The 23,261-nt window shown below is 52.8% G+C and overlaps 1 protein-coding gene across 1 annotated transcript in view; it reads right to left on the bottom strand.

The window, feature by feature from the left end:
• Positions 1–709: 709 nt before the first annotated feature.
• Positions 710–23,261, bottom strand: part of HPS4 (HPS4 biogenesis of lysosomal organelles complex 3 subunit 2) — a 25,689-nt gene continuing 3,137 nt past the window's right edge. Inside the window, 13 exon segments of the mRNA XM_032471551.1 lie at positions 710–2,019; positions 3,877–3,985; positions 4,473–4,611; positions 8,871–9,590; positions 9,592–9,805; positions 10,412–10,508; positions 11,177–11,213; positions 12,611–12,683; positions 14,512–14,606; positions 16,062–16,178; positions 16,592–16,699; positions 20,412–20,555; positions 22,028–22,118. Coding sequence (XP_032327442.1) covers positions 1,848–2,019; positions 3,877–3,985; positions 4,473–4,611; positions 8,871–9,590; positions 9,592–9,805; positions 10,412–10,508; positions 11,177–11,213; positions 12,611–12,683; positions 14,512–14,606; positions 16,062–16,178; positions 16,592–16,699; positions 20,412–20,555; positions 22,028–22,118 — 2,116 coding nt within the window. The 3' untranslated portion in view covers positions 710–1,847.

Below are 23,261 nucleotides of genomic sequence, written 5' to 3'. Positions count from 1 at the left end.
GAGGCTTCTGGAAGCAAAACAAAGGATTAAGATCTGCCAACCCCGACATCTAGGAAAGGGCCCCGGCACAGCCCAGAGACTTTGCTGTGAAGCAGATCTTGTTTGGAAGAGTCCTCGGGCCCAGGAAGTTAGCGGAGCTACTGGGGGGACAAGGGGCAGACAAAAGTGTGTCAGCAAGGAACGGGTCATAGTTTCACCAAACTCGAGACTTGGAGATCTCACAGTTCTGGGGCTTCAGTGGCAAAAGGGAAAAAAGTTTGGCTGCTTGAAAATACCCTGCGACAGAAAGGGAGTGCGTCCTGTCCGTCCGTTGTGGGAAGGTTCCTTGAGAGGCGGGGCTGGTCCTCGTTGTGAGTCTGCCCTCAGGGAATCTGGCAGAGAAGTGGGACAACATACAGTTCTCTGAGCCCGGGGTGTGGCCCCCTCCAGCTGGGAAGCTCACCCTCTTAGACCATCCAGTGACAGGAGGGACCCCAGAGAGGCCAGAGGAAGGGTGACACGGGCCTGGTGTGCTGGGCCGGCCATGCCGAAGCCGATGCCCCCGGAACAACTCGTCACCCTCGCGGACAGACCATTCTGACGGTTCCCGTCCCCACCGGCCAGCCTGGGTCAGCGAGGCAGAGGAACGCGTCCACGCGGAATGTGTACGTGCGAACGTGGCTTCACCCTTACTTTGTCACTCGAGGTGTTACTATTACTCAGAACTCAATAGCATTTTTGGCTATTTAATTTTTAGCCCTTGGAAACTTGTTTCAAGAAAAAGACAACCTCATCATAAACATGAGATATTGATTCGCTGACATGAAGTTATTAACATCGCAGTTTTCGGACAGCATCTCAGGGGCTTCCAGTAAACACTCGGTGAGGATTTTGGTAAATGTTTTCATCCTGTGACCTGCATCATGTTATAAAACGTCTGACAGTGATGTAACAGAACTGATGCTCCACGTGCTACCCCGGCCCAGAAACAAACCAGCGCTGCTCCCTCCCACGCAGCCACCATTGAAAAGCACCAAGCCCTCTGGACACTCCTGTTTGGGACGCTCGCTCGGGGGGAGCCAGCATCACAGCCGCTTCCCACCGAGGGGCACCGCCTGCTCTGCCGTCACCCAGTTCTCCGGGCTCGGCACCCCAGGGCACTCAGTTACCTCTAAACCCCAAAACCCTTCCACGCCAGCGAGATCTGCCCCCACCGCAGGTAAGCCAAAGAGCAGACCCCTCGTTCTGAATATAGTTCCAGAAGAATTCAGACAAGGCAGCTGGTTTCAGCATCCCTGGCTGCTTCCCTGCACTAGGCACCCAGGCCTCCCCAGGGGACCGCTCTGAAGACACTCCGAGCAGTGGGAGTTCCGGTCTGCTTGCTGACAAATCCATCTCCTGGCCGCCTCAGACTGGCCCCCTGGAGACAGGGCAGGAGAGACACCCCAGATTAGAGATCACTCGGTTCTGGAGGAAACATCAGCCTGGATTTGTGTGGTACCAGTCAAGGCGAGGCTGGAACAGCAGCAAGAAATGTCAGGTGCCTCAGGCTTAGTGTGACAGGGGACCTCAGCGGCCCTGTGTCACTTCAGTGTGAGAAGCCGAGGCGCCCGCCCTGGCCCCAGTGCCACCCACGTCATCAAGTTCTTTGCCAAGTGCTCTAGGTCTGCAGACCGGAAGACCGACCCCCTCAAACCCCAACCTGCAGAAGGAGTAACACACACTCAAATATTACATTCCTAAAAGAGGGGGATATGCCAGGGAAGATCAAAGGGAACTTTTCCACTTAACAAGGCAGAGCATCCTTTGCTGGGATTCGGTTTGACAGTCGTCTGCTGGGGTGACGAGCCTCCCACCGCGGGCGCGGTTCAAAGCAGGTTCACCCCGTGCTTCAGCAGCTTCTGCCTGGCCTTGCCCGGGAGGCCGAAGGCACCGTCCTGCGGACTCGGGAAGCCGGAGCCCCGCGCCACCGGCGCCAGCTGCTGGAAGTAGGTCTCCTGGACGGGGTTGCAGCAGGCGTACACAGCCGTGGAGGCGTTCCTGTCGGAGGAAGACAGGAGACAACAGCCCGATGGATGCTGCCTGTGCAGATCTCAGGCTTCAGAGACCCCGCAAGGCGCTGGTCATCGGCCCAGAGCACCCAAGAGCCGCAGGGGGCAGGCCCATGGCTCGGCCCAGCCGGACGAGTCTTGGACCAGTCATTGCCGCCATGGAGAGGGGGCACTGCGGCCTGGTGCCCATGAGTGTGGCTCTGGAGTCACACACACCTGGGTGCCCATCCCAGCCCTGTGACTTCCTGGCTGTGTGTCCTTGGCCAAGATCCTCAACCTTCCTGAGTCACAGCTTTCTCATTGGTAAAACAGATATGATGAGAAAATTCCCTCACTGAGATTTCTTTAAGAGAGTAAATGAGTAGAAATATATATACATTTCTTAGCACACGGTGACTGGTGAAGAAACAGGAGCTACTGTTTCTATTACTATTAAAATAATACGTATCCCAACGCTAAAGCCCTCAGCTCCAAGCGAGGTGAAATACTGCAGGGCCACGGGGTGGCTGACGGATCAGACACTGGCGTTTAACTGACTTCCATCTCTCACGAAACAGACACACGTGCCCCCAACACAACCAGTTCCCAACCAGCGGCTGCAGCTGCGGACAGCCCACAGCTAGGCCGCCAGCGTGGGGCAGCTCCGCCTTCAAGCCAGGAAACACAGTTACTATGAACGATGTAGAAACAGTGGCTGGAGATGGCGCAGGGCAGACCTTTGGACCTTGCCACCATGATAGCCGAGGCTCCAGTGGGCGTCTGTGTGAGTCTGGGCCCCTTCTCCCCCCCAGAACTGGATAGGTGTGGAGAGGACATGAACTTTAGAGATGAGACACCTGGGCTCAAATCCTGACTCTGATACTTAACAGGCACGTGACCCTGGGACGAGTCGTCCATCCTGTTTGTGCTTCAGTTTCCTCGTCTATAAAAAATGCATTTGATCAAATCATTCCAAGGACTTAACTAAGTAATATACAGAGCAGGCACCCCCTTTCCGACCCTCTTGCTTGCCTTGTTTTCTGCTACTGGTTTCATAAGAGAATCATGTAGAGAGGAAGGGTAGAAATCGGTTGGTTAAATACTGTCGGTTACAATAGTGATTAATAGACCTGGATCTACTGGCACTCGAGACATGCCGCAAAGTGAAAAAAGGGACCTTATGAAACAGCGCGTTAGTATGATCCAGTTTTCTAGATGAAAGACCATTAAAATAATTAAAATCAAAATACTAATCGTCTGGGGGAGGGTACATCTCAGTGGTAGAGCGCGTGCTCAGCACGCACGTGGTCCTGGGTTCAGTCCCCAGTGCCTCCATTAAAAGAAACACAAAAAAAAAACAATGAATCATGTATCTTTTATATGCAAAAAAGAAAAACCAGCACCACCACCAAAGCCAGGAGCGATGTGCACCAGACTGTTGAGTGTGGGTCTCTTCGGGGCGTGTGGTATGCGGGGAGGAAGACGTTGTACCTGGTAGACTGGGGAGAAGTCTGGGTGTTTCGATCATGAGCGCGCAGGACTCGCTAAGTTAGAAGACGACAACCGGACTTCAGCATTTATGGTGAAGAGACAGACGCCCTCCCTGCCCAGTGGCGGATGGAAGCTCCGAGGCGGGAGGCCCCGCGGTCTCCCCCCCGCTGTAAAGCAGTGTGTAAAGCAGGCCAAGCCCCAGGAGGGGACCCAGTGAGGACGTGACATGAGGAGGCATGCGGGGGGACAACGGTCACAGGAGCGGATACAAGGTCTTGGACAGTCACTGGAATGCTCTTCAGTTAAGAACAAGGCTCTGCTCAGGACCCCAGGAAGGCAGCTCCTGGTGCAGGGCTGTGACCCAGGGGACGCTCACCTGACGGTCACCTCGTACAGCGTGGGCAGCTGGGCGAAGTCAGAATGCATCAGACTGACGGCCTGGAGGAAGCGGCGGTCCTGGGCTGTGGCCACCTGGGGCAGGTTGGCTTCCAAAAGAGGACACAGAAGTGGTGAGTAGCGGACTCCTCCCCGCACCCCCAACCCCCAGGACCAGGACGCGGGGATGGAGCGAGGCTGCCGGCCAGGAGCGTGGGTGCCAGCGGCGGCACGGGACAGAGGCCCGGGTGCCGGCCCTGCAGCTGCCACCACGCCACGGAGCACATGCTGTCCCAGACTGTGAGCGACACCGGTCTCTGCACACGAGTATCAAAACTGCGAGGCAGACCTGATAGCAGATATTTCAACATGTGCGTGCTTCTCTCAAAATGTTGGAGAAAAGGCCAAAACAAGAAAAATGAGCAAAGAAGTGTTTGCCAAGAGAACCGAAACTCCGTGGGAGCTGGGCTCCATGGGAGGAAGCAGCATCCTGACTGCAGAGGGGGCGACCCTGGGCAGAGCGCTAACCCCGCTGGGCTGACTTCTGTCCCCACCCCGCTCTGAGGCGCCAAGGCTCCGAGGCTCCAGGCGGCTTACCTGTCAGCACGTTCTGGATGCGGTCGTAGTGCGTGAAGCTGTAGGCTCTGCCCGGGGGCGCAGGGGCAGCCTGGTCCTGGGGCAGCGTCTCCTGCAGGTGCACCTCCAGCCCGTTGAGGGAGGCCAGGCTGCCGTGGTACTGCGGGGCCAGGAGAGGGGCGCGGGCTGCAGAGCTCACTTAGGGAGGCCCCAGAGAACCGCTGTGCGGCTGACTCAGCGCAGAGGACTTCAGCGCTAAGCAGCGTTTGCACCTGTTTTCAGAGAAGTCCTAACTTCCCGCCCATATCATCTAATGCTTTTTTAACTTGTAGAAAAATCAGAAAATAGAGGGGAGTGGAAAAATAAATTTAAAAAGAACAAAGCAAGGACAAACGGCCCATCACCTCGACATCCAGACACACACTGTCAACACCTGGGGGCAGCTCCTTCTGCCCGAGGCTGTCCCACCCAGCTGTGCGGTCTCCCAGGACAGCTGGCCCACCCCCCAGTGCTCCTCAGCGGGCTGGGGCTGAGAGGTCGTCCACCTGTGCCACGAGGCCACCTGTCCGGGAGGAGAGGCCCAAACACCTGGATTTTCAAAGCCCTCCCAGCAGACGTCACGTGCAGGCACGGCTGAGAACACTGGACTGTCCCACTTTGTATGATTCTTTGTTTATAAACAAAAGACGGGCCCAAACCATAAATAATGACTGATACTAGTTTTGTAACCTAATGAGAGAGCGTGAACTTCGTTCTTCATCCTTTAACGGTTTTCCTGCGACATGATTCTCTACGGCAGAGCTGCAGTCTGGGCTCAGCCAAGTGTGTCAGTCACGTCCTGACGGGCTCAGTCTGACACAGGGCCTCCTGGGGCTGCTTCACCCACAAGCTGGCCACTGTCCCTGGGCAGCCGCTGGCTCAGCCTCTTTCCAGCCAGGTGACCAGGGGCAAGTTACTGAATTTCCTGTGCCTAATTTTTTTTTCTTCACCTGCGAAACAGGAATACTCCAGGGCTGCCAAGTGGATGGATAACATATATAAAAGTCCTTTGTGCGTTCTAAAGTGCTACCCCGAGGGAAGGCATTTCTACAGTCACAAATATGGAAATCATCATTATCAGGAAGTGGTGTCTCTTTAACAAGCCCTTGTCTGTGGACTGACTACTAGGTCTTGTCCCAGGATCGACTATTTTACAACAGCTGCATAAAAAAAAGGGCACGTAAAAAGTACATAGATGCAAAGAGAATGTTCGGAGGTGAATGCCATGCGGCCTAAGTGTTACCTTGGGGAGTGTTCTGGGCTGAAATTAGTTTTTCTATCTGAATGTGGTAGAAATGGTATTTCAAAGCCGTAGGTTTTTATGTTGAGCCCTGACCCCTGCGACCCCAGGGCCCCGCGGAGGGCCTGGCCCCTGGGAGACGCTCAGCAAACAGCCCCGCAGTGACTGGTAATAAGCATCACCTTCCACTCACAAGCTACGTGGGTTAAGTCGAGGGTGCGCAGAGGCATGGCAGGGGGACCGGCACGCTGTCCCCTGCTCAGGTCTCTGGAACAGCCTCCCCAACGCAGTCAGCAGGCGAGGCTCCTGTGTGAGCAGGTGTGTGTGTGCAGGAATTCACCACAAAGTCAAACCCCAGCCTCAGTGGAAGTTTCTGGACCTCAGGAATCTGAACAGCCATCCCTCCCCACCTCCAGCCGGTGCCCAGTGGAAGGAAGAAAGGGACAGAAAGTGAGCCAGGCCAAAACCCGTTTCCCTGTAGGCACCCAGCGCCTCTTCTGGAATCTTCTGCCCAATGTGTACTCAGGATAAAATCATTTAAAGATAAATGCAGTTAATCACAAGAAGTTACATCAGATGACATGTGGATAATTTTCTCCTGGTGACCAAGTGTTTTCGTATGTACCAGGAGTCGGCAAACCGGGGACCGGGGACCAAATCGTCCGTTGACTGTTTTTGTGTAGCCTGGGAGCTGAGAATGGTTTTTATATTTTTATGTGGTTAGGGGAAAAAAAATAAAAATAACAGTATCATGACATGAAAATTACATGAAGTTCCAATTTTAGTGTCCATAAACAGTGGACCAAAAAACAGCCACGCCGTCTGTGTACATACTTGTTTATGGTTGTTTTTGTCCGACAGCAGAGCTGAATAGCTGTACAAAGCAGAACATATCTGCTATGTGTTCCCTTTACATCAAAGTCTGCCAGCCCCTGAGACATACGACCACATACGTGATCCTTGCAACAGCGCAAGGACACACGGAGCTGGGGCTGTTCCTGGATCCTCTGCCTTCTAGTCTGTAGCAAAGCCAATGGCTCAGATGTTAGCGTGTCCCCAAACATGCAGAAGAAATGATGCAGGAACACACATTTACTCAGAAGCACCAATGTCAAGGGAGGGGGGTGCTTTTTCGTATTTTATGCTAACACTCCCACCGACCTCAGGCTCCGTCTCCTGCACACAGATGCCCCAACGTCCTACTGTAGCAATGAACAATTGATCTCACTGTAGCTGAAGGTCAGTGAGATGATGGTTATCTCAGGCTCTGAGCAGGAAACTACCGGCGGCTCTCTGCTGCCCCCTGGTGTGAGCCTGCTCTGTTCCCTCTGAACTGATGCCCACCCCACCAACCGCCTTCCACAGGGCTCCCCATCCGCCACCCTCAGATAACATTAAAAAAAAAAAAAAAAGAGTGGCAGCTGATCCACTGAAAGACAGGATGGTACCCCAGCGATGGGGAACATCAGCAAGGGGCCTTTCTGGGGGGCTGTGTTCACAGTCACTTCTGAGCTGTCGTTTACCATCTTGCAGGGTTGGCTTTTCCAGACAGCAGCAGAGGGTCTGGAGGGAAATCAGGTCAAGTGTTTTGTATGCAGGTCTGAAGGCAGGAAAAGCTTTCTCCTAATTACAAGATAGATGGCCTCCGGGCCTGAGCAACCGGCCCGGCTCTCAAACCAGCAAGCCGACCAAAGTTAGTTATGCCCTGCTCTTTTTACGAAAGACTAGTCATTTTTTTTTCTATAAAACTGCGTTTTCTTTCCTACCCAACCCCAAACCCGACCTTCCATGAAGGCCCAGGGAGGTCGCTGTCCTGACAACAGGGAAGCGCCATGACACCAAGTGACATCCATGCACTGGGGGCCACGGAAGGCAGGGCATTACTCCTTCACCTTCCCATCTGCCGCTCCCAGGTCAGGTCAGCAGGGGACAGAGGCAGGGACGGGGTGGAAAACCAGGCAGGAATTCTACCACCCACAGGCCTTGGGTCTTGATCTCAGCGAGGTGGTTTTCTTACCTGCCTACCCCCAGAGCTGTTCCAGAGCTCGGCTAAAATGGCAGATGTGAGGTATTTAGCATACAGCGAATGCAGAATGCATCTTAATTTACTTCCTTCTCCAAGAGCAGCCTGTGCTATTTTTCTTCTTTTTTTGGAGGGAAGGTAAAAAGAGAGAGATGGGATCCACTTTACTGCATCCAAACACTGGGTCCTCAAAATGCCCTGTCTAAGCTCGGCACGAAGCAGGACAGACCATGAAACAATGGCTTTGGCCAGGCGACGGGGGTACAAAACTGCAGCCACGGGCCCTGAGCTGTTAAATGAGGAGGTGGAGACTGTCACTCAGAGGTACAGGGAAGGCAAGGGTGAAGCCAGCAAGTGGGCACTCGGGGGGGGGGGGGGGAGGCAGGGGACGGGAGCACAGCAGGTGTGGGAGGCGCTGTGCTGCCCCCAGGCTCCATGCGGGGGCAGCGCCTTCCCTCCTCCACTGAGCTCCAAGGTGACTCGCTCGTCGGTGGAGGGTCACAGACCCTGCATGCTAACAGGATGCACTTAGAATAAGATAGATTTAAGAACAAAACCAGGCGAGCCCCAGTTTCAACCTGCTGTCCATGCCACTCGCTCCCTGCCAAACAAAGCAAGCTGCTACCATGGCAACGGGCCCTCCAGCGTGGGCCAGGCCCAGGGGAAGGTCAGCCTACTGCTGAAGTAGGGGAGGGCTGGGGGCTTGGGGAGGAGCCCTCCTGGAGCCAGTTAGCGTCTCAGACATCCCAGGCCTTCTAGGTAGGAGCTTCAGACGGAGAAGTCAGGGCTGGTGGAGAACCCCCAGCCCAGGTGGTGACACGTGTAGACTCCAGCTACACAGGGCCTGGGCGCCAGGCTAGGGAGTGAGGCTGCTGGTGGCGGAAGCACAGTAATGGCCATGTGTGTGGTCATCGCCTGCGGGACTGCCCGGCACCCCACCCCGCGGATGAAGACCCGGAGGCTCGGAAACTGGAAGCTGGAAACGGCAGGAGCACCAGCACCGCCGATGTCTCTGCACTTGGCCCTGTGCTAGCCCCAGATACTCTGTCCCTGCGCCCAGGAGGCTGGAGCGGGCCCGGGGTCGGGGGAGCGGGGCGAGAGGTCTGTGCACACTCACCACCTCCTCGATGGCGGCGCCGTCTCCCAGCAGTGGCTCCTCGGCCAGCAGGGACAGCACCAGTCCCTTAACGCAGTGAGTGTAGAGGTTCATCCGCACGAGGCCCACGCTGGATGTCGGGGCCGACCTGGAGTTGGTTCTGTCCGCAGAGGGACTGTTGCCAGGAGGGTCTGCCGAGCCCGAGTCGCATTCAGGGCCGGGGCCTGGGCGGCTCTCAGGACCCCCGTCATCGCACTGCTCCTCCCGTTGGCCCCCCACAGGCAGCTCCGTCCCTGTCTGCCCCGAGTCTGAGCAACACGCTGGCAGCGGCCCGCTCGTCCTTGCAGGGGGGTGGTCTTCCCCGGGAACAGGGGCTTGGCTGCTGTCACCAGAGAGGTGTCCAAGCCTTTCTTGGGCTCCATTCTGCACGAGCATCTCAGGAGCAGAGGGAGGGAGGAGGCCACCGATGGCTGTGCCCACGGGCGGGGCCTTGGGTGACTTGGGCTCGGGGCTGCCAGAGTCACTGCCGGACTCCTCGCAGCCAGGATCGGCGCCCTCTGGGGCACGCACGCATGGGAAGTCAGAATAACCTGAGGAGGTTTCCGTTTCCTGAGCTTCTGGAATGTGGATTTCAGACAAGTCCAGTTCCTCCTTCCCCCAGGACAAACCAGGTTCCTTCACCAGGGCGCGGCTGAGACCAGGCCCCCGGCCCCGGGCAGAGTGGCGCGGTTTTGCAGGGCCCGACGCTCTCCCAGTCACGGCCATACCAGTGTCCGTTCTCCCCGCTGCCATCTGGCCAAACTGTGTTAGGGGACGTGGGCTCAGGGGTGGTCGCCAGCTCCCAGGCCATGGCTTCCGTGTGCCCAGGGTTGTTTTCTTTCGGGGCAGGTGTGCTCCAACCCTTTGGAGGGCGCAGGGCGGAGGGCTCCTGGAGTCTGGCTGCAGATGCAGGAGTGCTAGCGAACAAGGCAGGCGTGAGGAAGGGCCCTTCCCCAGGGGAGACTACAGCAGGGCTTCCCTAAAACGCATGACCATTGGCGTCAAGTGGGCGCTGAGGCCACAGAGCCTAAGAGGTCATGGTCAAACCACAGGAGTAAACATAAGGCACTGCCTGATCCTTGGGGCTCACGCAGTGACACCAGGATCACCTACTGGGAGCGGCAGAGCCACCTGAATCAGAGGCACCCGCGTCTGGAGGTCGGCTCTGAGTCGGGCCCTATACTGGGAGCTACACATATACGATTTACATCTTTCATGGTGGTCGCATGAAGTAGATATTTACCAGGCCCATTTCAGAGGGGAAAACTGCAGCTCAGGCAAGGAATGGACTTGCCAAGGTCACACGGCTGATAAGCAGCAGATCTGGGATCTGAAACATACACTTGCCTCACTGTGCCAGACGCCTCTTATCTGAACGCTGAAGCCCCAGCTGCCCCTTCCCAGGCACAGTCTGGGGAAGATGGAATTATGGAAGGATGGGACGTGCCAGGGGCTCAGTGGATAAACCCACAGGAGGGGGAGCCCAAGGCATGGTTTGAGGGGAACCCCCTGAGCTCCCCTACCTGGTCACAGGCTCCCTGGGGAACTCATGGAGACTGACAGCTTCCCCTTCCGTCACGAACACAGGCCTGATTTGGACATCTGGAGGAAGTGCCGCTCCTAGAATTGCAAAGCAGCGTGGACAGGGCTTTCCCCTGGGCCAGAGAAGACCGGGGACAGTAACTGCTCCTGGGGTGGTGCAGCCGGCCCGCAGGCCAGCTGGGAGAGCAGCCCTCCGCTGCATTCCTCAGCCCGGAACAGAAGCCACAGAACGGCTACAATTTCCGTGATTAGTGAGCAAAAGCCTGTGTGGGCAGCCGGGCTCCCAGGGTGATGAGTTGGGGCAGAAAATTGAGTGGCACTTAAAAAAAAGACAGACGTTGGAAAAAAGCACTTCCACCTGACAAAAGGGATCCGCCCCAACTTATGCTTCAAAATAAAACAAAACAGCCCTCTCGGGGGCACTTCCACATGCTGCCAAAGGCCTTGCCGGCAGTTGCCACTGGTCTCACTGTGTCCTAATCAATGGTGACCTTATGGAATGAGTAGTGCCATAAGGGTGAGCTGAGGAGGATCTGAAAACAGGGATTTAAAAGGTGCGCCTGAAATCAGGAGCTTCACAACTAGGATTCTGGTGGGTAACTTTGTCTGGGAAGGCCTACTTTCCCAGTCTCAGCAGCCAATGGAATAACTGCATGGGACCACTCGGCCTTTCGCACGACTTGAACAGGGACAGGCAGCTCACAGACCATCCTCAGGATGCAGCCAGCAAGGTCCTTCCCACTTACCGCCTTCCTGCAGGGCGTCCCCTCCTGGAGGTGGTTCCTGAAAACGAACACACACAGAAGAGGGTGCCGGGTGCCGCATTCCCTCCTGACCCAACCAGCAGGACTGTGCGGTGCCATCTGTTCCGAGAACGTCGCCAGGCCCGGAGTGCTTGTCCCAGCATGTGCCAATGGCAGAGCAGATGGAGCAGATGCTCCCCCAGGCTGCCCACTCGCCGCCGACGCGGGGTCGAGGGTGCCTCGGCCTGCACAGGCTGCGGGTGCCCTGGCTCACAGCAGGCTTTCCGTTCTGGTTTCTGTTTCCCTTCTCTGGGCCTAACAGCAAGCATCCACGCTCTCTTTTAGACCTCGGAGAACCTGCCTAGAACACAGCCATGTCTGCTGCAGCCCTGGCGCAGAGCTCACACAGGTCCCACGTAACAAAAGCCTGAAGGGCCTGGGGCCGTGACAGAGAGGTTCAGCCTGAACCAGGTGCCCTGCCCCATCCCCACCCCCTGTTGCGGTTTACAACCAAGGGGAGGAGCCCCAGAGTTTTCTCAAAAGGGCTTCCCAGCCATCTCCACCTAAGGGTTCCAAAAGGACCCACCAAAACAAAACAAAAAAACCAAAAACTACTCTTCGAACCAAAATGACGTTCACTCCTATGAAACAACTTTGTTTCTTTGCATAAGCCGACTCTAGGTGAAAATTCTCAAAAAAATCACGTATCGTTCCCCCCACCCACAAGCTAACACTGTTAACACTGGGCCCGTTTTCCTTCAAGTCTATGCATTTTTTTATACTTTGAGGCCACATTATATAAAATTCTATTTTTCTGCTTGAAAGGGTGACATGCAATTTCTGTCATTAGAGCATCGTTGGCCATTTTAAATGGCTGGCTAAAATTTTAGGAAGTTTAAAGTGGTGCAGGTGAATTAATTGTCTTCCTGCTTCTGACCAGCAACTGGCAAACCAGTCTGCAAAGGGCGAGCAGCGGGTACGTTCAGCCTTGTGGGGCGTGCGGTCCAGCTGTGGGCAGCTTTATTCCCAGTGAGCGTGTGTGACTTTTCCTTCGTTATAAAAGCAACTAAGTAAATATACGATGGAAGCATTTTAAACGTTTCTGTTGTCCTAAGTCATCTTTTACAGTCTTTCCCTGAAAATTCCCACATCTCCTTGACATCAGGCCCATCCTTGAGGGAAGTCAGATTCTCACAGCTCCACTCGAACTGCTGACACACCAACTAGCCAAGGCTACCAGGCAGAAGAAAACATTTTCTTTCAGCCTTGCCAGTGACCTCACTCTTGAGGAAAACCACACTGATGGACCTGGGGTCCTGAAAAGGACAAGGTGGCAGCCACCCCCACCCAGCCAGCGCTGGGGATCAGCCTCGCCTGATACAAAGACAGACCCGCTGGCTGGAGTGCCCCAAGCCAGGCGGAGGGGCTGGACGATACCTGGTCCCGAGGTGCAGCTGGATGGAACAGGACCTTGGCCGTGAGGGAGGGTGGCAGCTGGGTGCTAACGATCCTGGAGGTCAGACACAGGAACAGGAACACCGTGAGAAGCAGCACACTCAGGACTCCGAATCGAAAATGCTACTAACACCCCACAGGGACCAGGCTCTCGGGAACACAGCTGGCAGAAGACTGAGCCGTGGAAAGCCCTCACAGAGGGCTCTCTGGTTCCCAGCGATGTTTAAAATGTCCAAACCCTTGGACACGACTTGTACCAAGGTGTGTGCTTAAAGATATTCATTACAGGAAAAGTGGTAAAAATCATTTTTAAAAAAAAAGGGTACTGACAGGCATGTGCAGAATAGATAAACAAGTTTATACTGTGTAGCACAGGGAAATATATACAAGATCTTGTGGTAGCTCACAGCAAAAAAAAATGTGACAATGAATGTATGTATGTTCATGTATAACTGAAAAATTGCTCTACACTGGAATTTGACACAACATTGTAAAATGACTATAACTCAATAAAAAAATGTTAAAAAAAAGGGGGGGTAAGCAATTTAAATGCCTACAAAAAGAGAGTGAATTAATCATGACACAGCTGTGACACCAAAAAACACACACCCATTACAAGAACAAGGTGGACCGACACGGACTGATGGAGAAATCTCTACACGTTAAGGTGAGGACCATATGATCCCATTTATAACGAGCAAAAATAGACAGTCAATACATGCCTGTCTGGGCAGGTGTGTGAAAGCCCAGAGAACACAGGAAGGATGCTCCCCAAACTGCTCCCAGTGGGGACGGCCTGGGGGGGCGCGGGGGACTCTTGTGTGTTGTGTGTTTCCCTCTTGGTTTACTTTTGAGAATGTGTTCATGCGTTAGGTGTATAATTTAAAGATAACTAAGATATACCAGAACTTAACACAACATTGTAAACCAACTATATACTTCAATAGAAAAAAAATTTAAAAAAAAACAAACTAAGAGATGCAAAATCAGGAAGAAAAAAACCATTTTTGATGCCATGTTGCTGGTGAGCCTGGCGGCGCCCCAGGCTGATTCAAAACCATCAGAGTGAAAGGCTGGGGAGGGGACGAGGGGCTCATGGGCTGAGGGCCACTGGGGGCCAGGACTGTGCCCTGTCCTTCTCCGTCGCTCATTTCATTTCCTTCTCCACCAAGTATCCCCACTTCCCGGGAGAGAGTGGAGATTCAGCAACTTGCCCAAGGTCCCTGGCTGTGAGGAAGAGCAGCCAGTTAGGCCCGAGAGCCTCCCCGCCCAACTGAGTGCTTGGAAAACTTCTCCAGGGCACATCCCTCTGGTCATCGGAAAGCTCTGGGCACAGAAGAACAGCCCTCTGGCCGCCACGAGGCCTGGCAGAGGCATGCAGTGGCTCTGGGGCACCCAGGCTCACCAAGAGGCCCTCCAGCTGTGTGAAGAGGTGCTGTGAGATCCCAGAGGCCCGCCCAAGGTGGACCCGGCCGTGAGGCCGCAGGAGCCGAGCAGCAGCATGCAGCGCCAAGCGCACGGGGGCGCCGGGCCGCAGGGTGGAGGGCCTCCACGCTCCTCTATGGACGGTGCTGGCGCCCGGCAGCCCGGGGCGTGTGGACTGACGGTCCGAAGGCAGACCCCACCAGAGGAATTCATGGACCTCTTCAAAACCGCCTTTTATATTCCTGACTCTTTTTCAGACACAACTGTTTCCAATTTCTCAGCTTTGTGCAAAGAAAGGAAGGGACCCTAAGTCACAGCTAAACTACGTGACATCTGCCAAAGAAGCCCACCTGGAACTGGCCACACGCGGAGCTTCCCAGCCACACTGTGGAGGTGGCTGGGATGGCCGGTTCTGCAGCAGGGGGTGGGGTAGAGGAGAAGGGCCGGGCGGTACTCACAGTCCCTTGTAGAGGATGCAGCCAGCTAGAACGTGGCGCGAGCGTTGGCAGGTCTGCAGAATGAGGGCCGCCTTCAGCAACAACAGGGGCTCCACCTGTGCCGGGCAGGAAGCAGGCCACAGGTTCAGCCCAGTCAGCAAGGGCGGAAGGGGCAGGGGCTTTGCAGAGCAGGCGGACAGGTCCCGACCCAAGCCTGGAAGGAGCGCGTGCCTGCACGGTAACTAACGTCTGTGTCCCGCCTCATACCCAGAACGGCTGCACCACAGAATGCCCAGTTCTTGGAACAAGGAGGCCTCTCTGGAAGCCAGAAGGTGAAGTGAATACACCATGTGGATATCCACAGGGGACAGAGGAGATTGCCAAGGAGACCCGGACTGTCAACCCTGAGACCAGGAGGCCGCAGGAGGGGGGCCCGCACCTCAGATTCAGGTCGTGGGGCCAGGTGAACCCACCCACCCCATCCTCCACCCGCCCTCGAAGCCCAGGCCCCACTGTGTCACTGGCTTGATGTCTGGCCAGGGCCTGTCGCTTCCACACATCAAATGAAAACATCACAGTCTTCCCTCAGGGGTATCTGCCTCAGTCCACACTCCTTGTAGAAAAGTTCCTAAGAGCAGAAAAGCATTTGACCCTGGCCAAGAATGGCCAGCTATAACCAACGCCTCTTCCTGCTCCCTGTGGCGTGGCCAGAACCCGTGAGGACCCGGGAGCCGTGAGAGCCGGGTGTTAGGGAGCCACGTGCCGGAGCTGATGCTGTGCGAAGTGGGTTAATTCTTTCACCTGCCCAGGCCCGGCCAGCCAGTCTGAACAGCTCTGGGGCCGACTCCAAGAAGCTCCCACACAGGAGCAGGAAAACCCGTCCCCATTTCTCGCAGAGTCATGGTGCCACATCCCCGTTAAAGGGACACCATCAACCACAGCAGCGAGGCCCAGCCCCCGAGACCCGAGAGGCTCAGGAGTCCTGGCTTAAGGGGCACTGCCTCGCCACTCTTTGGCTGCCGGACAGTGAGGACGTGACGCTCACCAAGATCAAGGCCACTGAGCAGCAGGCAGACCGGCTACGAGGGCAGCCTCCTTCCACTGCCTGCCGATGGCAAAAGCAACAGCCCAGAGACAAAGTACGTCCCAGCCCCGCTCCCGGATATGGCAGCCTTGGCTGTAAACTGTCAGCACTGGCATTTCTGACATCGAGAATAATTCGATCATATAATGAAAAGATGGAGACGGGGACCTCAGGTGCCTGAGTTCAGCACTTCTGGGGCATTAGCAAAATGATAGCACCCTTTCCTGAGTGTCTGCTTTCTGTCATCAGCGGACTGTCTCATTTCATCATCCAAACAGTTCTGGGAGGCAGGTCTTACGCGACCATTTTACACGTAAGGAAGGTGTGGTTCTGAGATGCAGCCCGGCCCTCCAAGCTCACTCGGCTCGCGAGGGCAGCGCAGGGCTCACCCACCGCGCGGACTGGGACCGAGCTCAGTTAAGGGCAAAGACAAGCACCCAGAAGCCCGATTCTGGGCGTGCAGTGAGCAGGGGCCTGAGCCTGTTACCTTGGTTCGGTCCAGGTTCCAGAGGGAGTTGAATATCCTGTGCAGGTCACTGGTGTTGCTCAGAATCTGTTCAATGAAGGTGTCCCACCCGGCACTCAGTTCCTCCCGGGAGCCACTCTGAAACAGAAACAGCCGGGGGTCACTTTCTGAGATGCTGAGAGACACACTCTTCGGCAAGGACTCCAACTACCGCTACAACTGTTCCCACACAGGAAACTGGCCGGAAGGGAGGGCCTGTTCTGAACACGCGAGGCGCCCACCTCCTGCCCGGACAACCTGCCTCCCCAGGCCAGGGCACCTTCCCAGCCGTCCCGGGGATGAGGGCCTGAGGACACACATCTGGGTGAACAAGACTCAGGCCACCACGGAAGAAAGGCATCTGACAGGGGCTCCCAGGGCCTGTGACCTTGTCGTGGGACATGGTGTGTTTACGTAAAGCACACCAGACCCCAGGGTAAAGGCTGTGATCTGGCAATATCAGTTTCACTGAAGAGGTTTCCCCATGAGACTCCTCAGCGCCACCCTCGTACCTCGTAAGCCAGAGAAACAGGTCCGTTGTAAAAAGTGAAGACTCCGATGAGCTGGTCCAGGAGCTGCTTGCAGCTGCCATCAGGGAGCTCCACAGCACAGCCCAGCACCTGCAGGGGGGAGGCCAGGAGGCCAGGCATGCTCCTCTTCTCTAGGGCTCACTAGCCCGAGAATCCACTGGCCCGTTAGAATCCATCTTCTGCTGTGCAGCCCCGTACCCTCCACCCAGGCTGGTCTCCAAGGGAAGCAAAGACTTTCTGAGCCTGCTCAAGTGGTCTAGCCTGAATCTGCCCCCCTAACCCTCTAGGGCCCATGGTGGCTTCTGGCACCCCAGGAGGTCTGTTCTGATCACTTTAGCCAACACTGCTGACCTCTTTCCTGGTCCCCTGTATTGTGAGCACTGTTATTTGGACGCTGAATGTTCACTTGGGTTTTATTGTAAATGCTGGACTCAGAGTGTTTCATGAATGGCCATCTGGTCTCTCCAGCGGGATGGAATGCTTTGAGAACGGGAACGGACTGAATCCACACACAGTTCTCGAACCCCAGAATGCTGTGTGGTGCTCAGTTCCACAGAAGATAAACACTTGCTCAGTTAGAAAGGACCCTGGCCATATGTTTAAAGAGCCTGAAAAAAGTTCCTATTCTTTGACTCCGCTAATTCTACCTGTAGGAACCTTTCCTAAGGGAATCATCAGAACCTTAAACAAATCCTGACAGAAAACAAATTAAAGAACGTCCTCTGAATGTAACTCCACCGAGGCAGGGGTGTCTGCTTTGTTCACTGATGGAACCCAGGTGTGGACAGTGGCCGGGCACACAGCCACTGCTCACTTCATCCCCAGTTCATCTATGGATTGAATGAAACTCTAATCATCCCAGCAGTATTTCTTTAGAAACTGACAAATGGATTCTATGCTAGAAATACACAGGACCTGATATATCCAAAAGCTGTCTTGGAGAAGGAACCATCATTTGATTTTAAGACTTAATACAAAGCTACAGGAATCAAGACAGTGTAGTACTTGCACAGAATCCTCAAAAAGATCAATGAAAAGGAATCGAGAGCCCAGAAAGAGAGCCATCCCTAAATGGTCATTTGATCTTCAACAGAGGAGCCACAGGAGTTCAACAGGAAAAGGAAAGTTTTTCAACGATGGTGCTGGAGCAACTGGATGGCCGTGTAGGAAAAAAAGGACCCTTGACCTCTGCGTCACACCATACACAAATATTTACCCAAGGTGGATTACAGACCTGAATTCAACAGCTAAAACTATGAAACTTACAAAAAAACCCACTAGGAGAATGTCTTCTCCAATGAGGCAGGCAGTGGGTTTAGACAGGATACAAAAAGCAATAACCATAAAAGATAAAATTAAAAACTTCTGCTCATCAAAAGACGTCATTAAGAAACGTAATAGGCACACTGAAAACTGGGAGAAGATAGCTTTAAATTATATCTGACACAGAACTGACTGTCCAGGGGATGTATAAAGTACCCTACAACCCAATTTTAACAAAAAAATAAAAGACCCAATTTTAAAAATGGGCAAAAGCTTTGGACAAATACTTCTCAAAGGAAGATATACAGATGGCCATGAAGCATATGAAAAAGCCTTCGTATCACTCGTCATTGGGGAGATGCAAATTAAAACCACCATGAGATACCACTTTACATCCAGCAAAACGGCTAAAATTAAACAGTCTGGCAACGTCACTGCTGATGAGGATGTGGAAGTAACTGGAATTTTCATACGCCGTTGGTGGGAACATAACATGGTACAACCACTTTAGGGGAAAAGTCAGGCGGTTTCTTATCAAATCAGTATACACCTACCCTGTGACCCAGTTCCACGCCTAGATGTGTACCCGTGAGCAATGAAAATGTGTGTCCACGAAAGGCTTGTACAGGACTGTTCCTGGAGCCTTACTGTCAAACGCCCCAAACTGGACACAGTTCATGTCTCCAGAGAAGGAGAATGGATAAGTATACCGTGGTACATTCAGACAATGGAATACTGTTCAACAATAAACAGGAATGAATCGCCGGTACGTGTTACAACGTGGACGAATCCCACACACGTTAGGTGGCAGGACAGAAACCTGCACAGAGGGATGCCCCACGTGTTATGTCACGCGTATGATGCCCTAGAACAGGCAAAACTAACCTGTGATGGACAAATTTAGGGCAGCGGTTACCTGGGATTGGAGGGGTAGAATTATGGACACAGGGAGCTTCCCAGCCTGATGAGAATGCTCTGTATCCAGACAGGATTGGTGTTACCCAGGTGCGCCATTTATCCAGATGCATCAAACGGTACCCTCGAGATTTGTGTATTTCATCATATGTAAATAAATTTTACCTCCAAAGAGAAAAAGAACCACAAACAAATACCTGAACCCGAGTGCACGTTACGCATGATGAAGCAGCGGGGGCGGGGCAGGCGTATACTCATGTGTGCGACTTTGAAAAGCATCAAAATAAAATCTGGATTGATAAGGGGTGAACAGACAGATGCCTGATCCGACAACTAGACTGCAGTGTTCACTGCAGAGTCTAGGAGGCTGTGAGTATTCACTGTAAAGTTCTTCCAACTGGGATGTTAGAAAACTCCCATAATAAAAGTGTTGGAAATAATACCTACAAAGGTCAAGATACTTCCTCACATTTAAGCATCCCCTCAGCTCAGGACTAAGTTTAAAATAAGTACAGGTGTGAGACAACGGCACTTGTGAGGATATGGTACCACTGGCTGTCAAGGAATTTTTTTTAGATGGTTCTTTGTGGTGTTTTTTACTGAAGTGTAGTTAATTTAGTGTTGTATTAGTTTCTGGTGTCCCGCGTCGTGTTTCAGTTGCACGTATATATATTCTTTTTCATTATAGGTTATTATAAGATATTGATAATAGTTCCTTGCACCATGCAGTAGGTCCTTGTTATTTATCTGTTTTATACATAGTCGTTTGTATCTGCTAATCCCAAATTCCTAATTTATCCCTCCCTTTGGTAACCATAACTTTGTTTTTTATGTCTGTAGGTCTGTTTCTGTTTTGTAAATAAGTACATTTGTATCATTTTTTTAGAGTCCATATATAAGTGGTATCACATATTTGTCTTTCTCTGTCTCACTGACTTCACTTAGTATGATAACATCTAGGACCATCCATGCTGCTGCAAATGGCATTATTTCATTCTTTTTTATGGCTGAGTAGTATTCCATTGTGTACATATACCACATCATCTTTACTCAGTCATCTGTCGATGGACTACTTAGGCTGCTTCCATGTCTTGGCTATCATAAATGGTGCTGCTATGAACATTGGGGTGCATGTGTCTTTTTGAATTAGTTTTCTCTGGATATATGCCCAGGAGTGGAACTGCTGGATCATATAAGTCTATTTTTAGTTTTTTAAGGAATCTCTATATTGTTTTCCATAATGGCTGCACCAGTTTACATTCCCACCAGCAGTGTAGGAGGGTTGCCTTTTCTCCACACCCTCTCCAGCATTTATTGTTTGTGGACCTTTGAATGATACCCATTCTGACCGGTGTGAGGTGATACCTCATTGTAGTTTTGATTTGCATTTCTCTGATAATTAGCAATGTTGAGCATCTTTTCATGTGCCTCTTGGCCATCTGTATGCCTTCTTTGAAGAAATGTCTGTTTAGATCTTCTGCCCATTTTTGATTGGGTTTGGTTTTCCGGTTATCAAGCTGTGCACATATTACTTTCTAAGCCTCGTCATCACAACACTCGTCACCAAGACAAATGACTCGGTCGAGGCCACCCCATTGGCACCGGTTCTGCCTGTTAAACTTACCCAAAGATAATCGCCGTCAACCTTTATGGCGAACTTAAGTTTCCGCAGACGGACAAAGGTTAGGGGAGAGCCAGAAATGTCGGAGATACAGTGGACGACCCCGGCGATCTGTCCACAGAGCAACTCCTGTTGGTCGAGCAGGGTCTAGGGGAAAGGAGCAAATTCCAGGTGTGAAGCTGACGCTCCTGAACCCTGGTGGCATCTCTTGGAGCAGGGGCTTGCGGCCTACAGCCTGTAGGCCAGATCAACTCTGCTGCCTGTTTTTATATAACCCATCAGCTAAGAATGCTTTTTATATTTTCTTAAGAGTTGTCAAAACAACAAAGAAGAATATGTGACAGAGACCTTACGTGGCTCGAAAAACCTAAAATATTACCTCTGGCCCTTTGTAGACAAGGTTTACTGCAGCCTGCCCAGGATGACTGAACTGTCACAAGACAAGCACAGTGAACACGTAAGATGACTGCCCGGAACCACAGTGTTGTTCCGAGGATTACAGGCATGTGTGTGGGTGGAAGCATGAGCCTCCATCCCTATTCAGATCCCCTGTGGAGTGGCCAAAGCAGCCGAGACTAATCCCCACCATCCAAGGCAGAGCACAGTCACATGAGCCAAGACACAGTCCTCCTACCCGATCTTCGCATTAACTAAACTGGGGTGCAGACAGACGTTATGTGATGCAACAGAAAACAAAGAACTCTGGCCGAAAAGAGCTGAACTTGAACCTAATCAAGGCTCTGGACCTTACTACTACTAGTTTGCAGGAAATGCGCTGGGAAGACAGTAACCGACGCCATCAGGACTAAGTGACTAGCCAGATCTGGAGCTGGGGATGTGCTGACGTCATCTGCATGAGTGACCTGGTTTCTTCAAAATTTCAGTGGCACGGGGGCGGGGAGCATGGGGTGGGTGAGGGGTGTTACACAATAAAAGGGACTTGAAATGCAAAATAACCAAATGGAGTATGTGGGCCTTGTTTGGATACTGACTGGGGGGAGAGAGAGGCAAAGGGGGAAGGAAGGAAGGAAGGGAGGACTAAGTAATATCTAAGACAAGAAAGGCAAAATTTGAACACAGACCATATCTGATGATATTAAGGACTTATTGTTACTAATTATTGTAACTTTTGCTGAGTGGGATGTTAAGTACAGCCTTTGCAGTTCGAGATGTCACTTGATACCAGGGAGATGCCACAATGGCTAGGATTTGCTTCAAAACACTCCAGGGACTAAAAAGGAGTGCGGAGAAGTTGGGATAGGTCATGCAGAGCTGGCCAAGCGCTGATCATTGTTGAAGCTGGTGATGGGCCCACGAGGGCTGAGGATGCGCGCCTCTCCACTTTTGTACATGTTTGAAGAAGAGGTTTTATTCAACAGGGGGCAGACAGAAAATCAGGATGGTATCAGAGAGCTAGGGAGGCCAGAAGTGGTGGGCTGCCTGGGCATTTCAACACCAGGACAACAATACACAGTACAATTAAGAATAAAAGAGTAGAAACGGCAGATGCCTGGATTGTGCAAAGAAAACTCTCCAGATGTGAACCCCGTCCTTTTGAAAAGTCACCACTTCGAGGCTGTGGGATCCCCATTAAACAATAAAACGCCGTGGTGGCTTACCTGCGAGGGATAAAAGTAACAGATGCCAGCTCTGGTCGGGTCGCCTTCGCCCTTCACCTTTGAACCATCATAAAGGAAAAAGTAACTCCACCTGGCAAGAGAAAAGAAGGGAGCCACGTTTCCTTCTATCCTGGGAGCAGGGCGTTTGAAAACACAGCCGGAGAGGGGCGCACTGCACGGGGTTTGAAAAGCCTTTTGGTGGCCCCAGAAGAAGGAACCCAGGGGCTGCAAGTAGATAAAACCATTTCATACATGCAGTCGAGTCAGACTAAAAATATGCCTCTATCCAGCCGTCAGACCATCTGCCCAAGAAAAGCAGGGGAACAGCTAAGGAAAGACGGGACACCCACAAGGACGCCTCTTATCTGAGACACTGACCCTTAACTGTAGAACCGTGTGGTCGGGCAGTGTCTTTTAAGGCCCTGATAACGCAGTAAGTTAGGGATGGCTCGGTCAGCGCCCCCACAACTGCCAGGCACGAGACCTCCGGAAAATGGCCCTCCACCCGGAACTCGTGCGTTCATCTGACATGTTTGCTGAGGGCCTGCGGTGTGTGCTGCGTGTGCCAGTCCTGGGGCCGTGGTGAGAAAAGGCAGGCAGGAAGCCTGCAGCTTCCACACAGGATAGTGAGTCTATAATGGGAAAAATGGGGGCGTGTGAGGGTTCAGAGAGGCACCACACCCCTCCCTGCCTGTCAAATCCTCACCCATCCTTTAACACCATCCCTCATCAAACTTCTGATTTTCTCCCCCCAGAGGAAGCTCTCTCCTCAATTTCTATAACCCTCTACTCCCTCTGCGGGAGCAGAATAACTATAATTACCTCTTTAAGACCACAAAGCAAACTCCCCAGGCTGGACCTGGGTTTTAACCTCTAAGTCTCTGAGAGCACACACACGTCAGGCCAGAGCATGTGACCACTCTGTCACCTGCACTCTTCTCCCCGATCCACGCCCTCCCCCTGCCACCCTCCATGGCTCCCACCTTATCTTCCCAATGACAAGTACTAACTCTGTTCCAGCACAGTCCACTTTCTCGAGTCCTAGGACCCAGTGTGTAACTGGCTACAGGGCAAGTTCACATCACAGAGCCTCAAAAATGTTTCATAACCAACACAGAAACCCCACTGCCACGTGGTGAGTATTTTGTAACATATAGAAATATCAAACCACTACGTTAGACACCGAACTAACATAGTGTTGCAGATTGACTATACTTCAAACAAACTCAGAAAA

Source organism: Camelus ferus, chromosome 32 (genome assembly GCF_009834535.1).
Source record: "Camelus ferus isolate YT-003-E chromosome 32, BCGSAC_Cfer_1.0, whole genome shotgun sequence".
NCBI lineage: Eukaryota > Metazoa > Chordata > Mammalia > Artiodactyla > Camelidae > Camelus > Camelus ferus.
The sequence above is the reverse complement of the archived record's forward strand: the minus strand, read 5'-3'. Positions and strand labels throughout refer to the sequence as shown.